At 47.2% G+C, this 21,789-nt stretch overlaps 1 protein-coding gene across 2 annotated transcripts in view; it reads left to right on the top strand.

The window, feature by feature from the left end:
- The window catches only part of LOC135005440 (oocyte zinc finger protein XlCOF7.1-like), a 45,071-nt gene extending 40,384 nt beyond the window's left edge, over positions 1-4,687 (top strand). Inside the window, exon 6 of one of the 2 annotated variants that reach the window (XM_063951931.1) lies at positions 1,396-4,687. In XM_063951931.1, the coding sequence (XP_063808001.1) occupies positions 1,396-4,073 (2,678 nt within the window). In that variant the 3' untranslated portion in view covers positions 4,074-4,687. The remainder of the gene's footprint in view (positions 1-1,395) is intronic. The other variant, XM_063951932.1, reaches the window with a different exon arrangement.
- The last annotated feature ends 17,102 nt before the right edge of the window (positions 4,688-21,789 follow it).

A 21,789-nucleotide genomic window follows, 5' to 3' on the forward strand; every position in this document is an offset into this window, starting at 1 on the left:
TTCAATTTAGTGTAGTGACCCCGGTCCAGCCGTCAGGACATTTATTTATATTAAACCTTATTGAAGGCAGAAGGCAAAGCATGCAATGGCCGGGCACCAGGATCCAAAATGGCAGCCATCTCACCTCCCAATATCACCGTAGGGCTCCGGTGACTGTGGGCAGCCCGTTCTGTCCTCAGTAGTAACGGGAGCTGTGCACCTGTGTTAGCAGGAGAGTAAGTGCTCCCGCCTGAGCCAAAAGCGCCTCCAAGTCAGGTGGCCGGAGCGTGCAGGAAAGACTAGGCACACTTAGCCCCAGAATACAGCCCGTGGCTTCAGCGGCGTCACTAGGCTGCGGCAGTGAACGGTGCCCAGAGTGCGCGGAGCGAGCAGCTTTAGGGCAGGAGGAGTGGTGGAATTAATAGATTGGGTCTTGGTCCCAGCGGCGGCTGAGAGCTATCAGGTAGGGTAGATAAGAAGTCACTTAGTGAGGAGAGCTCCAGAAAGCACGTCTGGATGGACCACGCTCCTCTTATTTATTAGTTTATATACTAACAGGGGTGACAGGTGTGGTACAGCCCTGCAAAGGCAGATCCAATCTCTTTCTCATCAGACTCTGCTGACTTCCCTGCACTCTCACTCAGATGTTCACTGCTGCCAGTAGCACACGTATGAGAAGCAGAAGTATGGCGGCAGCTGTATAGATTCTGATATGTAATTCTCTGTATCATACTTACCGTACACACATCATCCTTATTACTATTGAGAGTATAGAGGTAAGACACTGATGATAGGGGTGTAACAGGGTATTCTAACCTAGCAGATGATGATGATGATGATGATTGCAGTGTATTATATGGTGTATTGCATGTAAAATTCCTTGTTCCACACCTACTCTGCTATAGCAATATACCTTATATAAGGGTGAGTAACACATGTACAGGCTTACCAATATATGAGCGCACACATAAAGGAATGCTACCTTACCAATGCTTCCAGGAGTAACGTTAGGAGACATTTCTCTGATCCATCAGCTCATATGACTGATGTTATTGTTCATCTAGAATCTCCAATTCATACGATATGTTCCCCATCCATTGTTTTACATTGGTGCTGACATAGGACTTGCCGAGTGACTACGTCTCCATTTATACTTCATGGTTCGTTACCAGTACAAGAGAGAGCGATATATCTAAGTCTTATTATAATATTACATTTGTTATTGTGAGTGTTCTCAGGAGGGTGGACACAATGATAATCTGAGACACAATATTATAAAGCCTTCATTAAAAGTTATGTTTTATTATACACACACATTTACAATTAAGTGACCCAGAGAGTCGTCTTCTCCTATTGTTTACAAGATTAATATTGTTACAGAAAATGTCACATTTCCATAATCTATTTTATTTCCAGCAGATGGACACACAAGCAAGAATATCTCAGAAGGACATCTAATGTTATCCCCGGATTGTGACATAAAAGATAATGACAGTAGACAGGATTCTCCAGGAGATAACCCCATTACCCCAATTATACATCCAGCTCTATCAGCTGATCCCCCTGATCCTGGAAAATGTTCTCCTGATCACTCTGATATTGGTGCATCTGTTACAGCTCTGAGAGTAGATACAGTGTTTCCCTGTTCTATAGATGCCAAATGTTTTACACAGAACACGAAGCCTATTAACCCACAGACAGGTAAGGCAGGTGAGAGGCCATTTCTATGTTCTGAGTGTGGGAAATGTTTTACATACAAATCACATCTTGTTATACATCAGAAAAGTCACACAGGCGAGAGGCCATTTTTTTGCTCTGAGTGTGGGAAATGTTTTGTACGGAAATCACATCTTATTAATCATGAGAGAAGTCACACAGGTGAGAGGCCATTTTCTTGCTCTGAGTGTGTGAAATGTTTTGCATGGAAATCACATCTTGTTATACATCAGAGAAGTCACACAGGTGAGAAGCCATTTTCTTGCTCTGAGTGTGGAAAATGTTTTGCACGGAAATCACATCTTGTTATACATCAGAAAAGTCACGCAGGCGAGAGGGCATTTTCTTGCTCTGAGTGTGGGAAATGTTTTGTACGGAAATCACATCTTATTAATCATCAGAGAAGTCACACAGGTGAGAAGCCATTTTCTTGCTCTAAGTGTGGGAAATGTTTTGCACTCAACTTAGATCTAGTTAGACATCAGAGAAGTCACACAGGTGAGAAGCCATTTTCTTGCTCTGAGTGTGGGAAATGTTTTACACGGAAATCAGTTATTTTTAGACATCAGCAAACTCACACAGGTGAGAATCTATTTCCATGTTCTGAGTGTGGGAAATGTTTTGCACTCATATCCAATCTTGTTAGACATCAAAGAAGTCACACAGGTGAGAAGCCATTTTCTTGCTCTGAGTGTGGGAAATGTTTTGCACAGAAATCACATCTTATTAATCATGAGAGAAGTCACACAGGTGAGAGGCCATTTTCTTGCTCTGAGTGTGGGAAATGTTTTGCACTCAAATCAGATCTTGTTAGACATCAGAGAAGTCACACAGGTGAGAAGCCATTTTCTTGCTCTGAGTGTGGGAAATGTTTTGCACTCAAATCAGATCTTGTTAGACATCAGAGAAGTCACACAGGTGAGAAGCCATTTTCTTGCTCTGAGTGTGGGAAATGTTTTGCACTCAACTTAGATCTAGTTAGACATCAGAGAAGTCACACAGGTGAGAAGCCATTTTTTTGCTCTGAGTGTGGGAAATGTTTTGCACTCAAATCAGTTCTTGTTAGACATCAGAGAAGTCACACAGGTGAGAAGCCATTTTCTTGCTCTGAGTGTGGGAAATGTTTTACACGGAAATCAGTTCTTTTTAGACATCAGCAAACTCACACAGGTGAGAATCTATTTCCATGTTCTGAGTGTGGGAAATGTTTTGCACTCATATCCAATCTTGTTAGACATCAAAGAAGTCACACAGGTGAGAAGCCATTTTCTTGCTCTGAGTGTGGGAAATGTTTTGCACAGAAATCACATCTTATTAATCATGAGAGAAGTCACACAGGTGAGAGGCCATTTTCTTGCTCTGAGTGTGGGAAATGTTTTGCACTCAAATCAGATCTTGTTAGACATCAGAGAAGTCACACAGGTGAGAAGCCATTTTCTTGCTCGGAGTGTGGGAAATGTTTTGCACAGAAATCACATCTTATTAATCATGAGAGAAGTCACACAGGTGAGAGGCCATTTTCTTGCTCGGAGTGTGGGAAATGTTTTGCACAGAAATCACATCTTATTAATCATGAGAGAAGTCACACAGGTGAGAGGCCATTTTCTTGCTCTGAGTGTGGGAAATGTTTTACACGGAAATCAGTTCTTTTTAGACATCAGCAAACTCACACAGGTGAGAATCTATTTCCATGTTCTGAGTGTGGGAAATGTTTTGCACTCATATCCAATCTTGTTAGACATCAAAGAAGTCACACAGGTGAGAAGCCATTTTCTTGCTCTGAGTGTGGGAAATGTTTTGCACAGAAATCACATCTTATTAATCATGAGAGAAGTCACACAGGTGAGAGGCCATTTTCTTGCTCTGAGTGTGGGAAATGTTTTGCACTCAAATCAGATCTTGTTAGACATCAGAGAAGTCACACAGGTGAGAAGCCATTTTCTTGCTCTGAGTGTGGGAAATGTTTTGCACTCAAATCAGATCTTGTTAGACATCAGAGAAGTCACACAGGTGAGAAGCCATTTTCTTGCTCGGAGTGTGGGAAATGTTTTGCACAGAAATCACATCTTATTAATCATGAGAGAAGTCACACAGGTGAGAGGCCATTTTCTTGCTCGGAGTGTGGGAAATGTTTTGCACAGAAATCACATCTTATTAATCATGAGAGAAGTCACACAGGTGAGAGGCCATTTTCTTGCTCTGAGTGTGGGAAATGTTTTGCACTCAAATCAAATCTTGTTATACATCTCAGAAGTCATACAGGTAAGAATCCATTTTCTTGCTCTGAGTGTGGGAAATGTTGTCTAACAAGATGTGATTTACTTACACATCACAGAAGTCACACAGGTGAGAAGCCATTTCCATACTCTGAGAAATAAATCATCTCTTGTTGCACACAATAGACATCACTCAGGTGAGGAACCATTTTAATCTTCTGGAGTATACTTATCATTGCCATGCGTTGTTCTTCAAGGTTCTTATCATATCTCCTATGCTTTTTGCAATATACATGCTACCGGTGGGTGAAATAATCTTCACACCACGTACAGCAATATATGCTTTATGGCAGGCATGTCCAAACTGCGGCCCTCCAGCTGTTGAGAAACTACACATCCCAGCATGCCCTGACACAGCTTTAGCATTCTCTGACAGCAAAACTGTGTCTGGGCATGCTGGGATATGTAGTTTCACAACAGCTGGAGGGCCGCAGTTTGGATATGCCTGCTTTATGGGGTGCTAGGCTGTGTGCACATAGCATATGAGCAGCAACCACAATTTGGGACAGCACATTTAAGCGTATTTTCTTCTAAAACACACTTGCGGGACATATTATGAAAGATCTATTTCTGGAAATAGTTATCATGGTAACACATGCCAGGTGATTTTTAATGGTTGTTGAAAATAGGAAAAATGTTAGATGACATGTGTACGGGAATTTTACATAGTGAAAGTAGTTTGTTGTAAAAAAAAAAAAAAAATGTTTTGTCTTGAATAAAACCAGATGTTTTTTTATTATACAGACGTCTTCATTCATATATGCACCATTTAGTATTCTAGCGCAAGTAGTCATCTTTTGTTTCTGAAATAACCAGATGTCATGCCCTTATCTACCAATGCTATGCAGATGACCTGTTCTTTGCTCCGGGTACTGAGTACCCAGTACCAATCCTAAATGGTTGTCTAGCTGAGCTCCAGGTGTGGGTGATGCCAGTTGGCTGTGACTCAGTCCTGGTGAAACAGGTCCATATGGTAGAAGCTCACCAACAAAGGGCAGGGCTACAGCTCAGCTTTGCAAACCAACCAGACTTGCCACATAACACCCATTCTCTGTTCCTTTCACCGGCTGCCTATAAGATGGTGACTATTACACAATCTTACTGACTCTCCCAGCCCTACATGATCAGGGTCCATGTACCAGAAGCAGCTTCTGCCTCCTTACTGACTTACTGTAGGCCCCTATTACATAATCTTACTGACTCTCCCAGCCCTACATGACCAGGGTCCATGTACCAGAAGCAGCATCTGCCTCCTTACTGACTTACTGTAGGCCCCTATTACATAATCTTACTGACTCTCCCAGCCCTACATGACCAGGGTCCATGTACCAGAAGCAGCTTCTGCCTCCTTACTGACTTACTGTAGGCCCCTATTACATAATCTTACTGACTCTCCCAGCCCTACATGACCAGGGTCCATGTACCAGAAGCAGCTTCTGCCTCCTTACTGACTTACTGTAGGCCCCTATTACATAATCTTACTGACTCTCCCAGCCCTACATGACCAGGGTCCATGTACCAGAAGCAGCTTCTGCCTCCTTACTGACTTACTGTAGGCCCCTATTACATAATCTTACTGACTCTCCCAGCCCTACATGACCAGGGTCCATGTACCAGAAGCAGCTTCTGCCTCCTTACTGACTTACTGTAGGACCCTATTACATAATGTTACTGACTCTCCCAGCCCTACATGACCAGGGTCCATGTACCAGAATCAGCTTCTGCCTCCTTACTGACTTACTGTAGGCCCCTATTACAGAATCTTACTGACTCTCCCAGCCCTACATGACCAGGGTCCATGTACCAGAAGCAGCTTCTGCCTCCTTACTGACTTACCGTAGGCACCTATTACATAATCTTACTGACTCTCCCAGCCCTACATGACCAGGATCCATGTACCAGAAGCAGCTTCTTTCTCCTTACTGACTTACTGTAGGCCCCTATTACATAATCTTACTGACTCTCCCAGCCCTACATGACCAGGGTCCATGTACCAGAAGCAGCTTCTGCCTCCTTACTGACTTACTGTAGGCCCCTATTACATAATCTTACTGACTCTCCCAGCCCTACATGACCAGGGTCCATGTACCAGAAGCAGCTTCTGCCTCCTTACTGACTTACTGTAGGCCCCTATTACATAATCTTACTGACTCTCCCAGCCCTACATGACCAGGGTCCATGTACCAGAAGCAGCATCTGCCTCCTTACTGACTTACTGTAGGCCCCTATTACATAATCTTACTGACTCTCCCAGCCCTACATGACCAGGGTCCATGTACCAGAAGCAGCTTCTGCCTCCTTACTGACTTACTGTAGGCCCCTATTACATAATCTTACTGACTCTCCCAGCCCTACATGACCAGGGTCCATGTACCAGAAGCAGCTTCTGCCTCCTTACTGACTTACTGTAGGACCCTATTACATAATGTTACTGACTCTCTCAGCCCTACATGACCAGGATCCATGTACCAGAAGCAGCTTCTTTCTCCTTACTGACTTACTGTAGGCCCCTATTACATAATCTTACTGACTCTCTCAGCCCTACATGACCAGGGTCCATGTACCAGAAGCAGCTTCTGCCTCCTTACTGACTTACTGTAGGCCCCTATTACATAATCTTACTGACTCTCTCAGCCCTACATGACCAGGGTCCATGTACCAGAAGCAGCTTCTGCCTCCTTACTGACTTACTGTAGGCCCCTATTACATAATCTTACTGACTCTCCCAGCCCTACATGACCAGGGTCCATGTACCAGAAGCAGCTTCTGCCTCCTTACTGACTTACTGTAGGACCCTATTACAGAATCTTACTGACTCTCCCAACCCTACATGACCAGGGTCCATGTACCAGAAGCAGCTTCTGCCTCCTTACTGACTTACTGTAGGCCCCTATTACATAATCTTACTGACTCTCCCAGCCCTACATGACCAGGGTCCATGTACCAGAAGCAGCTTCTGCCTCCTTACTGACTTACTGTAGGCCCCTATTACATAATCTTACTGACTCTCCCAGCCCTACATGACCAGGGTCCATGTACCAGAAGCAGCTTCTGCCTCCTTACTGACTTACTGTAGGCCCCTATTACAGAATCTTACTGACTCTCCCAGCCCTACATGACCAGGGCCCATGTACCAGAAGCAGCTTCTGTCTCCTTACTGACTTACCGTAGGCCCCTATTACATAATCTTACTGACTCTCCCAGCCCTACATGACCAGGGTCCATGTACCAGAAGCAGCTTCTGCCTCCTTACTGACTTACTGTAGGCCCCTATTACATAATCTTACTGACTCTCCCAGCCCTACATGACCTGGGTCCATGTACCAGAAGCAGCTTCTGCCTCCTTACTGACTTACTGTAGGCCCCTATTACATAATCTCACTGACTCTCCCAGCCCTACATGACCAGGGTCCATGTACCAGAATCAGCTTCTGCCTCCTTACTGACTTACTGTAGGCCCCTATTACAGAATCTTACTGACTCTCCCAGCCCTACATGACCAGGGCCCATGTACCAGAAGCAGCTTCTGCCTCCTTACTGACTTACTGTGGGCCCCTATTACAGAATCTTACTGACTCTCCCAGCCCTACATGACCAGGGTCCATGTACCAGAAGCAGCTTCTGCCTTCTTACTGACTTAGTGTACGCCCCTATTACATAATCTTACTGACTCTCCCAGCCCTACATTACCAGGGTCCATGTACCAGAAGCAGCTTCTGCCTCCTTACTGACTTACTGTAGGCCCCTATTACATAATGTTACTGACTCTCCCAGCCCTACATGACCAGGGTCCATGTACCAGAAGCAGCTTCTGCCTTCTTACTGACTTACTGTACGCCCCTATTACATAATCTTACTGACTCTCCCAGCCCTACATGACCAGGGTCCATGTACCAGAAGCAGCTTCTGCCTCCTTACTGACTTAATGTAGGCCCCTATTACATAATGTTACTGACTCTCCCAGCCCTACATGACCAGGGTCCATGTACCAGAAGCAGCTTCTGCCTCCTTACTGACTTACTGTAGGCCCCTATTACTTAATCTTACTGACTCTCCCAGCCCTACATGACCAGGGTCCATGTACCAGAAGCAGCTTCTGCCTCCTTACTGACTTACTGTAGGCCCCTATTACATAATCTTACTGACTCTCCCAGCCCTACATGACCAGGGTCCATGTACCAGAAGCAGCTTCTGCCTCCTTACTGACTTACTGTAGGCCCCTATTACATAATCTTACTGACTCTCCCAGCCCTACATGACCAGGGTACATGTACCAGAAGCAGCTTCTGCCTCCTTACTGACTTACTGTAGGCCCCTATTACATAATCTTACTGACTCCCAGCCCTACATGACCAGGGTCCATGTACCAGAAGCAGCTTCTGCCTCCTTACTGACTTACTGTAGGCCCCTATTACTTAATCTTACTGACTCTCCCAGCCCTACATGACCAGGGTCCATGTACCAGAAGCAGCTTCTGCCTCCTTACTGACTTACTGTAGGCCCCTATTACATAATCTTACTGACTCTCCCAGCCCTACATGATCAGGGTCCATGTACCAGAAGCAGCTTCTGCCTCCTTACTGACTTACTGTAGGACCCTATTACATAATGTTACTGACTCTCTCAGCCCTACATGACCAGGATCCATGTACCAGAAGCAGCTTCTGCCTCCTTACTGACTTACTGTAGGCCCCTATTACATAATCTTACTGACTCTCCCAGCCCTACATGACCAGGGTCCATGTACCAGAAGCAGCTTCTGCCTTCTTACTGACTTACTGTAGGCCTCTATTACATAATCTTACTGACTCTCCCAGCCCTACATGACCAGGGTCCATGTACCAGAAGCAGCTTCTGCCTCCTTACTGACTTACTGTAGGCCCCTATTACATAATCTAACTGACTCTCCCAGCCCTACATGACCAGGGTCCATGTACCAGAAGCAGCTTCTGCCTCCTTACTGACTTACTGTAGGCCCCTATTACATAATCTTACTGACTCTCCCAGCCCTACATGATCAGGGTCCATGTACCAGAAGCAGCTTCTGCCTCCTTACTGACTTACTGTAGGCCCCTATTACAGAATCCTACTGACTCTCCCAGCCCTACATGACCAGGGTACATGTACCAGAAGCAGCTTCTGCCTCCTTACTGACTTACTGTAGGCACCCTATTACATAATCTTACTGACTCTCCCAGCCCTACATGACCAGGGTCCATGTACCAGAAGCAGCTTCTGCCTCCTTACTGACTTACTGTAGGCCCCTATTACATAATCTTACTGACTCTCCCAGCCCTACATGACCAGGGTCCATGTACCAGAAGCAGCTTCTGCCTCTTACTGTAGGAACCCTATTACATAATCTTACTGACTCTCCCAGCCCTACATGACCAGGGTCCATGTACCAGAAGCAGCTTCTGCCTTCTTACTGACTTACTGTAGGCCCCTATTACATAATCTTACTGACTCTCCCAGCCCTACATGACCCGGGTCCATGTACCTGGAGCAGCTTCTGCCTCCTTACTGACTTACTGTAGGCCCCTATTACATAATCTTACTGACTCTCTCAGCCCTACATGACCAGGGTCCATGTACCAGAAGCAGCTTCTGCCTCCTTACTGACTTACTGTAGGCCCCTATTACATAATCTTACGGACTCTCCCAGCCCTACATGACCTGGGTCCATGTACCAGAAGCAGCTTCTGCCTCCTTACTGACTTACTGTAGGCCCCTATTACATAATCTTACTGACTCTCCCAGCCCTACATGACCAGGGTCCATGTACCAGAAGCAGCTTCTGCCTCCTTACTGACTTACTGTAGGCCCCTATTACACAATCTTACTGACTCTCCCAGCCCTACATGACCAGGGTCCATGTACCAGAAGCAGCTTCTGCCTCCTTACTGACTTACTGTAGGCCCCTATTACACAATCTTACTGACTCTCCCAGCCCTACATGACCAGGGTCCATGTACCAGAAGCAGCTTCTGCCTCCTTACTGACTTACTGTAGGCCCCTATTACATAATCTTACTGACTCTCCCAGCCCTACATGACCAGGGTACATGTACCAGAAGCAGCTTCTGCCTCCTTACTGACTTACTGTAGGCCCCTATTACATAATCTTACTGACTCTCCCAGCCCTACATGACCAGGGTCCATGTACCAGAAGCAGCTTCTGCCTCCTTACTGACTTACTGTAGGCCCCTATTACATAATCTTACTGACTCTCCAAGCCCTACATGACCAGGGTCCATGTACCAGAAGTAGCTTCTGCCTCCTTACTGACTTACTGTAGGCCCCTATTACATAATGTTACTGACTCTCCCAGCCCTACATGACCAGGGTCCATGTAACAGAAGCAGCTTCTGCCTCCTTACTGACTTACTGTAGGCATCCTATTACACAATCTTACTGACTCTCCCAGCCCTACATGACCAGGGTCCATGTACCAGAAGCAGCTTCTGCCTCCTTACTGACTTACTGTAGGCCCCTATTACATAATCTTACTGACTCTCCCAGCCCTACATGACCAGGGTCCATGTACCAGAAGCAGCTTCTGCCTCTTTACTGACTTACTGTAGGCCCCTATTACATAATCTTACTGACTCTCCCAGCCCTACATGACCATGGTCCATGTACCAGAAGCAGCTTCTGCCTCCTTACTGACTTACTGTTGGAACCCTATTACATAATCTTACTGACTCTCCCAGCCCTACATGACCAGGGTCCATGTACCAGAAGCAGCTTCTGCCTCCTTACTGACTTACTGTAGGCCCCTATTACACAATCTTACTGACTCTCCCAGCCCTACATGACCAGGGTCCATGTACCAGAAGCAGCTTCTGCCTCCTTACTGACTTACTATAGGCCCCTATTACATAATCTTACTGACTCTCCCAGCCCTACATGACCAGGGTATATGTAGCAGAAGCAGCTTCTGCCTCCTTACTGACTTACTGTAGGCCCCTATTACACAATCTTACTGACTCTCCCAGCCCTACATGACCAGGGTCCATGTACCAGAAGCAGCTTCTGCCTCCTTACTGACTTACTGTAGGCCCCTATTACAGAATCTTACGGACTCTCCCAGCCCTACATGACCTGGGTCCATGTACCAGAAGCCGCTTCTGCCTCCTTACTGACTTACTGTAGGCCCCTATTACATAATCTTACTGACTCTCCCAGCCCTACATGACCAGGGTCCATGTACTAGAAGTAGCTTCTGCCTCCTTACTGACTTACTGTAGGCCCCTATTACAGAATCTAACTGACTCTCCCAGCCCTACATGACCAGGGTCCATGTACCAGAAGCAGCTTCTGCCTCCTTACTGACTTACTGTAGGAACCCTATTACATAATCTGACTGACTCTCCCAGCCCTACATGACCAGGGTCCATGTACCAGAAGCAGCTTCTGCCTCCTTACTGACTTACTATAGGCCCCTATTACATAATCTTACTGACTCTCCCAGCCCTACATGACCAGGGTCCATGTACCAGAAGCAGCTTCTGCCTCCTTACTGATTTACTGTAGGCCCCTATTAAAGAATCTTACTGACTCTCCCAGCCCTACTTGACCAGGGTCCATGTACCAGAAGCAGCTTCTGCCTCCTTACTGACTTACTGTAGGCAGCTATTACATAATCTTACTGACTCTCCCAGCCCTACATGACCAGGGTCCATGTACCAGAAGCAGCTTCTGTCTCCTTACTGACTTACTGTAGGCATCCTATTACATAATCTTACTGACTCCCCCAGCCCTACATAACCAGGGTCCATGTACCAGAAGAAGCTTCTGCCTCCTTACTGACTTACTGTAGGCCCCTATTACATAATCTTACTGACTCTCCCAGCCCTACATGACCAGGGTCCATGTACCAGAAGCAGCTTCTGCCTCCTTACTGACTTACTGTAGGCCCCTATTGCAGAATCTAACTGACTCTCCCAGCCCTACATGACCAGGGTCCATGTACCAGAAGCAGCTTCTGCCTCCTTACTGTAGGAACCCTATTACATAATCTTACTGACTCTCCCAGCCCTACATGACCAGGGTCCATGTACCAGAAGCAGCTTCTGCCTCCTTACTGACTTACTGTAGGCCCCTATTACACAATCTTACTGACTCTCCCAGCCCTACATGACCAGGGTCCATGTACCAGAAGCAGCTTCTGCCTCCTTACTGACTTACTGTAGGCCCCTATTACACAATCTTACTGACTCTCCCAGCCCTACATGACCAGGGTCCATGTACCAGAAGCAGCTTCTGCCTCCTTACTGACTTACTGTAGGCCCCTATTACATAATCTTACTGACTCTCCCAGCCCTACATGACCAGGGTCCATGTACCAGAAGCAGCTTCTGCCTCCTTACTGACTTACTGTAGGCCCCTATTACAGAATCTAACTGACTCTCCCAGCCCTACATAACCAGGGTCCATGTACCAGAAGCAGCTTCTGCCTTCTTACTGACTTACTGTAGGCCCCTATTACACAATCTTACTGACTCTCCCAGCCCTACATGACCAGGGTCCATGTACTAGAAGCAGCTTCTGCCTCCTTACTGACTTACTGTAGGCCCCTGTAAAGATATGAGACAGAGGGTAAAACTGTATTTATGGCATTTCAATCTTTATAGCGTTTAATGTACTTTTTATTCCTTCTGCTCCCATGTCTCTCTGGCTTGTGTCACTATTACCCCATGTGTGTGATCATCCATTAGCCTATATATTCTGTACTATAATCTTACCCATGTAAATACAGGTGGGCTGTGACCTGGCACCTAGTGCTGTCATGTATGTTATTGTAGGAGAATGCCAGTCTGGTATGAGGTTATTACAGGTTATCATTGTTATGCCTATTGAGTCCATCCTGTGATGGTCACACAGGAAATACATTTGAGGACCAGGTAATGTCTCTTTGAAGCTTCTCCTCCACAGGGGACAATCAGGACTTAAACTAATTTCCCTGTCATTGTTCCTTCTGTTTACTGTCTTCTGTTCCATCCTGGCCTCTCACAGACATCACGGTGCCTGACCCAGCATGTGGTCAGCAGGAGAAGGCCAGCTGTGGGAGGGAGTAGGGAAATACCTGAGGTGGGGTCCCACCAATCAGGAACCTGCGTCTCCTCCCCAGGTGAGCGCAGCATGATGGGCATTTGGAAGGTTTTAAAAGAGGTTGCGCAGGTCAGCTCCGCATGTTAGTCGCAGGACTCTGGCTAAGGGGTGATTCTCTGCCAGGGTACCTTGTGGAACGCATCAACAGTGCTTTGTGGACTTATATGTACTTACTACTGCAAGGACTAATCTGCTATCACTGCTGTGTGGACTCAGTGATAGTTCTGCTGTATGGACTTGTTTATCTGGAACTTCTGCACGGAATTGCTGTGGACCTAAATCCTCTACTGGGACTTACTATCTGGACTGCTACCTGTATACTGGCCCTCATTCCGAGTTGTTCGCTCGGTATTTTTCATCGCATCGCAGTGAGAATTCTCTTAGTGCGCATGCGTAATGTTCGCACTGCGCATGCGCCAAGTAACTTTACTAAGAAGAAAGTATTTTTACTCACGGCTTTTTCATCGCTCCGGCGATCGCATTGTGATTGACAGGAAATGGGTGTTACTGGGCGGATGTACGGCGTTTTAGGGGCGTGTGGCTGGAAACGCTACCGTTTCCGGAAAAAACGCAGGCGTGTCCGGAGAAACGGTGGGAGTGCTTGGGCGAACGCTGGGTGTGTTTATGACGTCAGCCGGGACCGAAAAGCACTGAATTGATCGCACAGGCAGAGTAAGTCTGGAGTTACTCTAAAACTGCTAACTCGTTTTTGATCGCAATATTGCGCATACATCGGTCGCACATTTAAGAAGTTTAGATTCACTCCCAGTAGGCGGCGGCTTAGCGTGTGTAACTCTGCTGAAATCGCCTTGCGAGCGAACAACTCGGAATGAGGGCCACTGTTTCTGGGCTATATTTACGTCTGTTTCCTGTGAATTATCTATTCCTGTGTGCAGTGAGAAATAAACCATCACTTTGGTTTCATCGGCTCTGTGTCTGAGTGATTAGAAGAACCCCGTATCCTAACAGCCCCTATTACATAATCTTACTGACTCTCCCAGCCCTACATGACCAGGGTCCATGTACCAGAAGCAGCTTCTGCTTCCTTACTGACTTACTGTAGTCCCCTATTACATAATCTTACTGACTCTCCCAGCCCTACATGACCAGGGTCCATGTACCAGAAGCAGCTTCTGCCTCCTTACTGACTTACTGTAGGCCCCTATTACATAATCTTACTGACTCTCCCAGCCCTACATGACCAGGGTCCATGTACCAGAAGCAGCTTCTGCCTCCTTACTGACTTACTGTAGGCCCTTATTACAGAATCTTACTGACTCTCCCAGCCCTACATGACCAGGGTCCATGTACCAGAAGCAGCTTCTGCCTCCTTAATGACTTACTGTAGGCCCCTATTACATAATCTTACTGACTCCCCCAGCCCTACATGACCAGGGTCCATGTACCAGAAGCAGCTTCTGCCTCCTTACTGACTTACTGTAGTCCCCTATTACATAATCTTACTGACTCTCCCAGCCCTACATGACCAGGGTCCATGTACCAGAAGCAGCTTCTACCTCCTTACTGACTTACTGTAGTCCCCTATTACATAATCTTTCTGACTCTCCCAGCCCTACATGACCAGGGTCCATGTACCAGAAGCAGCTTCTGCCTCCTTACTGACTTACTGTAGGCCCCTATTACATAATCTTACTGACTCTCCCAGCCCTACATGACCAGGGTCCATGTACCAGAAGCAGCTTCTGCCTCCTTACTGACTTACTGTAGTCCCCTATTACATAATCTTACTGACTCTTCCAGCCCTACATGACCAGGGAAATAGCTTCTGCCTCCTTACTGACTTACTGTAGGCCCCTATTACATAATCTTACTGACTCTTCCAGCCCTACATGACCTGGGTCCATGTACCGGAAGCAGCTTCTGCCTCCTTACTGACTTACTGTAGGCCCCTATTACACAATCTTACTGACTCTCCCAGCCCTACATGACCAGGGTCCATGTACCAGAAGCAGCTTCTGCCTCCTTACTGACTTACTGTAGGCCCCTATTACATAATCTTACTGACTCTCCCAGCCCTACATGACCAGGGTCCATGTACCAGAAGCAGCTTCTGCCTCCTTACTGACTTACTGTAGGGTCCTATTACAGAATCTTACTGACTCTCCCAGCCCTACATGACCAGGGTCCATGTACCAGAAGCAGCTTCTGCCTCCTTACTGACTTACTGTAGGCCCCTATTACACAATCTTACTGACTCTCCCAGCCCTACATGACCAGGGTCCATGTACCAGAAGCAGCTTCTGCCTCCTTACTGACTTACTGTAGGCCCCTATTACATAATCTTACTGACTCTCCCAGCCCTACATGACCAGGGTCCATGTACCAGAAGCAGCTTCTGCCTCCTTACTGACTTACTGTAGGCCCCTATTACACAATCTTACTGACTCTCCCAGCCCTACATGACCAGGGTCCATGTACCAGAAGCAGCTTCTACCTCCTTACTGACTTACTGTAGGCCCCTATTACACAATCTTACTGACTCTCCCAGCCCTACATGACCAGGGTCCATGTACTAGAAGCAGCTTCTGCCTCCTTACTGACTTACTGTAGTCACCAATTACACAATCTTACTGACTCTCCCAGCCCTACATAACCAGGGTCCATGTACTAGAAGCAGCTTCTGCCTCCTTACTGACTTACTGTAGTCACCTATTACACAATCTTACTGACTCTCCCAGCCCTACATGACCTGGGTCCATGTACCAGAAGCAGCTTCTGTCTCCTTACTGACTTACTGTAGGCCCCTATTACATAATCTTACTGACTCCCAGCCCTACATGACCAGGGTCCATGTACCAGAAGCAGCTTCTGCCTCCTTACTGACTTACTGTAGGCCTCTATTACACAATCTTACTGACTCTCCCAGCCCTACATGACCAGGGTCCATGTACTAGAAGCAGCTTCTGCCTCCTTACTGACTTACTGTAGTCACCTATTACATAATCTTACTGACTCTTTCAGCCCTACATGACCAGGGTCCATGTACCAGAAGCAGCTTCTGCCTCCTTACTGACTTACTGTAGGCCCCTATTACACAATCTTACTGACTCTCCCAGCCCTACATGACCAGGGTCCATGTACCAGAAGCAGCTTCTGCCTCCTTACTGACTTACTGTAGTCACCTATTACATAATCTTACTGACTCTTTCAGCCCTACATGACCAGGGTCCATGTACCAGAAGCAGCTTCTGCCTCCTTACTGACTTACTGTAGTCACCTATTACATAATCTTACTGACTCTCTCAGCCCTACATGACCAGGGTCCATGTACCAGAAGTAGCTTCTGCCTCCTTACTGACTTACTGTAGGCCCCTATTACATAATCTTACTGACTCTCCCAGCCCTACATGACCAGGGTCCATGTACCAGAAGCAGCTTCTTCCTCCTTACTGACTTACTGTAGGCCCCTATTACATAATCTTACTGACTCTCTCAGCCCTACATGACCAGGGTCCATGTACCAGAAGCAGCTTCTGCCTCCTTACTGACTTACTGTCGGCCCCTATTACAGAATCTTACTGACTCTCCCAGCCCTACATGACCAGGGTCCATGTACCAGAAGCAGCTTCTGCCTCCTTACTGACTTACTGTAGGCCCCTATTACATAGTCTTACTGACTCTCCCAGCCCTACATGACCAGGGTCCATGTACCAGAAGCAGCTTCTGCCTCCTTACTGACTTACTGTAGGCATCCTATTACAGAATCTTACTGACTCTCCCAGCCCTACATGACCAGGGTCCATGTACCAGAAGCAGCTTCTGCCTCCTTACTGACTTACTGTAGGCCCCTATTACATAATCTTACTGACTCTCCCAGCACTACATGACCAGGGTCCATGTACCAGAAGCAGCTTCTGCCTCCTTACTGACTTACTGTAGGCCCCTATTACACAATCTTACTGACTCTCCCAGCCCTACATGACCAGGGTCCATGTACCAGAAGCAGCTTCTGCCTCCTTACTGACTTACTGTAGGCATCCTATTACAGAATCTTACTGACTCTCCCAGCCCTACATGACCAGGGTCCATGTACCAGAAGCAGCTTCTGCCTCCTTACTGACTTACTGTAGGCCCCTATTACATAATCTTACTGACTCTCCCAGCCCTACATGACCAGGGTACATGTACCAGAAGCAGCTTCTGCCTCCTTACTGACTTACTGTAGGCCCCTATTACAAAATCTTACTGACTCTCCCAGCCCTACATGACCAGGGTCCATGTACCAGAAGCAGCTTCTGCCTCCTTACTGACTTACTGTAGGCCCCTATTACATAATTTTACTGACTCTCCCAGCCCTACATGACCAGGGTCCATGTACCAGAAGCAGCTTCTGCCTCCTTACTGACTTACTGTAGGCCCCTATTACACAATCTTACTGACTCTCCCAGCCCTACATGACCAGGGTCCATGTACCAGAAGCAGCTTCTGCCTCCTTACTGACTTACTGTAGGCATCCTATTACAGAATCTTACTGACTCTCCCAGCCCTACATGACCAGGGTCCATGTACCAGAAGCAGCTTCTGCCTCCTTACTGACTTACTGTAGGCCCCTATTACATAATCTTACTGACTCTCCCAGCCCTACATGACCAGGGTACATGTACCAGAAGCAGCTTCTGCCTCCTTACTGACTTACTGTAGGCCCCTATTACAGAATCTTACTGACTCTCCCAGCCCTACATGACCAGGGTCCATGTACCAGAAGCAGCTTCTGCCTCCTTACTGACTTACTGTAGGCCCCTATTACATAATCTTACTGACTCTCCCAGCCCTACATGACCAGGGCCCATGTACCAGAAGCAGCTTCTGCCTCCTTACTGACTTACTGTAGGGCCCTATTACACAATCTTACTGACTCTCCCAACCCTACATGACCAGGGTCCATGTACCAGAAGCAGCTTCTGCCTCCTTACTGACTTACTGTAGTGCCCTATTACACAATCTTACTGACTCTCCCAACCCTACATGACCAGGGTCCATGTACCAGAAGCAGCTTCTACCTCCTTACTGACTTACTGTAGTCCCCTATTACATAATCTTACTGACTCTCCCAGCCCTACATGACCAGGGTCCATGTACCAGAAGCAGCTTCTGCCTCCTTACTGACTTACTGTAGGCCCCTATTACATAATCTTACTGACTCTCCCAGCCCTACATGACCAGGGTCCATGTACCAGAAGCAGCTTCTGCCTCCTTACTGACTTACTGTAGTCCCCTATTACATAATCTTACTGACTCTTCCAGCCCTACATGACCAGGGAAATAGCTTCTGCCTCCTTACTGACTTACTGTAGGCCCCTATTACATAATCTTACTGACTCTTCCAGCCCTACATGACCTGGGTCCATGTACCGGAAGCAGCTTCTGCCTCCTTACTGACTTACTGTAGGCCCCTATTACACAATCTTACTGACTCTCCCAGCCCTACATGACCAGGGTCCATGTACCAGAAGCAGCTTCTGCCTCCTTACTGACTTACTGTAGGCCCCTATTACATAATCTTACTGACTCTCCCAGCCCTACATGACCAGGGTCCATGTACCAGAAGCAGCTTCTGCCTCCTTACTGACTTACTGTAGGGTCCTATTACAGAATCTTACTGACTCTCCCAGCCCTACATGACCAGGGTCCATGTACCAGAAGCAGCTTCTGCCTCCTTACTGACTTACTGTAGGCATCCTATTACACAATCTTACTGACTCTCCCAGCCCTACATGACCAGGGTCCATGTACCAGAAGCAGCTTCTGCCTCCTTACTGACTTACTGTAGGCCCCTATTACATAATCTTACTGACTCTCCCAGCCCTACATGACCAGGGTCCATGTACCAGAAGCAGCTTCTGCCTCCTTACTGACTTACTGTAGGCCCCTATTACACAATCTTACTGACTCTCCCAGCCCTACATGACCAGGGTCCATGTACCAGAAGCAGCTTCTACCTCCTTACTGACTTACTGTAGGCCCCTATTACACAATCTTACAGACTCTCCCAGCCCTACATGACCAGGGTCCATGTACTAGAAGCAGCTTCTGCCTCCTTACTGACTTACTGTAGTCACCAATTACACAATCTTACTGACTCTCCCAGCCCTACATAACCAGGGTCCATGTACTAGAAGCAGCTTCTGCCTCCTTACTGACTTACTGTAGTCACCTATTACACAATCTTACTGACTCTCCCAGCCCTACATGACCTGGGTCCATGTACCAGAAGCAGCTTCTGTCTCCTTACTGACTTACTGTAGGCCCCTATTACATAATCTTACTGACTCCCAGCCCTACATGACCAGGGTCCATGTACCAGAAGCAGCTTCTGCCTCCTTACTGACTTACTGTAGGCCTCTATTACACAATCTTACTGACTCTCCCAGCCCTACATGACCAGGGTCCATGTACTAGAAGCAGCTTCTGCCTCCTTACTGACTTACTGTAGTCACCTATTACATAATCTTACTGACTCTTTCAGCCCTACATGACCAGGGTCCATGTACCAGAAGCAGCTTCTGCCTCCTTACTGACTTACTGTAGGCCCCTATTACACAATCTTACTGACTCTCCCAGCCCTACATGACCAGGGTCCATGTACCAGAAGCAGCTTCTGCCTCCTTACTGACTTACTGTAGTCACCTATTACATAATCTTACTGACTCTTTCAGCCCTACATGACCAGGGTCCATGTACCAGAAGCAGCTTCTGCCTCCTTACTGACTTACTGTAGTCACCTATTACATAATCTTACTGACTCTCTCAGCCCTACATGACCAGGGTCCATGTACCAGAAGTAGCTTCTGCCTCCTTACTGACTTACTGTAGGCCCCTATTACACAATCTTACTGACTCTCCCAGCCCTACATGACCAGGGTCCATGTACCAGAAGCAGCTTCTGCCTCCTTACTGACTTACTGTAGTCACCTATTACATAATCTTACTGACTCTCCCAGCCCTACATGACCAGGGTCCATGTACCAGAAGCAGCTTCTTCCTCCTTACTGACTTACTGTAGGCCCCTATTACATAATCTTACTGACTCTCTCAGCCCTACATGACCAGGGTCCATGTACCAGAAGCAGCTTCTGCCTCCTTACTGACTTACTGTGGGCTCCTATTACAGAATCTTACTGACTCTCCCAGCCCTACATGACCAGGGTCCATGTACCAGAAGCAGCTTCTGCCTCCTTACTGACTTACTGTCGGCTCCTATTACAGAATCTTACTGACTCTCCCAGCCCTACATGACCAGGGTCCATGTACCAGAAGCAGCTTCTGCCTCCTTACTGACTTACTGTAGGCCCCTATTACATAGTCTTACTGACTCTCCCAGCCCTACATGACCAGGGTCCATGTACCAGAAGCAGCTTCTGCCTCCTTACTGACTTACTGTAGGCCCCTATTACATAATCTTACTGACTCTCCCAGCACTACATGACCAGGGTCCATGTACCAGAAGCAGCTTCTGCCTCCTTACTGACTTACTGTAGGCATCCTATTACAGAATCTTACTGACTCTCCCAGCCCTACATGACCAGGGTCCATGTACCAGAAGCAGCTTCTGCCTCCTTACTGACTTACTGTAGGCCCCTATTACAAAATCTTACTGACTCTCCCAGCCCTACATGACCAGGGTCCATGTACTAGAAGCAGCTTCTGCCTCCTTACTGACTTACTGTAGGCCCCTATTACATAATTTTACTGACTCTCCCAGCCCTACATGACCAGGGTCCATGTACCAGAAGCAGCTTCTGCCTCCTTACTGACTTACTGTAGGCCCCTATTACACAATCTTACTGACTCTCCCAGCCCTACATGACCAGGGTCCATGTACCAGAAGCAGCTTCTGCCTCCTTACTGACTTACTGTAGGCATCCTATTACAGAATCTTACTGACTCTCCCAGCCCTACATGACCAGGGTCCATGTACCAGAAGCAGCTTCTGCCTCCTTACTGACTTACTGTAGGCCCCTATTACATAATCTTACTGACTCTCCCAGCCCTACATGACCAGGGTACATGTACCAGAAGCAGCTTCTGCCTCCTTACTGACTTACTGTAGGCCCCTATTACATAATCTTACTGACTCTCCCAGCCCTACATGACCAGGGTCCATGTACCAGAAGCAGCTTCTGCCTCCTTACTGACTTACTGTAGGGCCCTATTACACAATCTTACTGACTCTCCCAACCCTACATGACCAGGGTCCATGTACCAGAAGCAGCTTCTGCCTCCTTACTGACTTACTGTAGGGCCCTATTACACAATCTTACTGACTCTCCCAACCCTACATGACCAGGGTCCATGTACCAGAAGCAGAATCTGCCTCCTTACTGACTTACTGTAGGCCCCTATTACATAATCTTACTGACTCTCCCAGCCCTACATGACCAGGATCCATGTACCAGAAGCAGCTTCTGCCTCCTTACTGACTTACTGTAGTCCCCTATTACATAATCTTACTGACTCTCCCAGCCCTACATGACCAGGGTCCATGTACTAGAAGCAGCTTCTGCCTCCTTACTGACTTACTGTAGGCCCCTATTACATAATCTTACTGACTCTCCCAGCCCTACATGACCAGGGTCCATGTACCAGAAGCAGCTTCTGCCTCCTTACTGACTTACTATAGGCCCCTATTGTCACAACTGAGGGCCTGAGCTGATGGGAGGCAGCCTCAGTTGTAGGGGCTGAGT

Source organism: Pseudophryne corroboree, unplaced genomic scaffold, assembly GCF_028390025.1.
Source record: "Pseudophryne corroboree isolate aPseCor3 unplaced genomic scaffold, aPseCor3.hap2 scaffold_2019, whole genome shotgun sequence".
NCBI lineage: Eukaryota > Metazoa > Chordata > Amphibia > Anura > Myobatrachidae > Pseudophryne > Pseudophryne corroboree.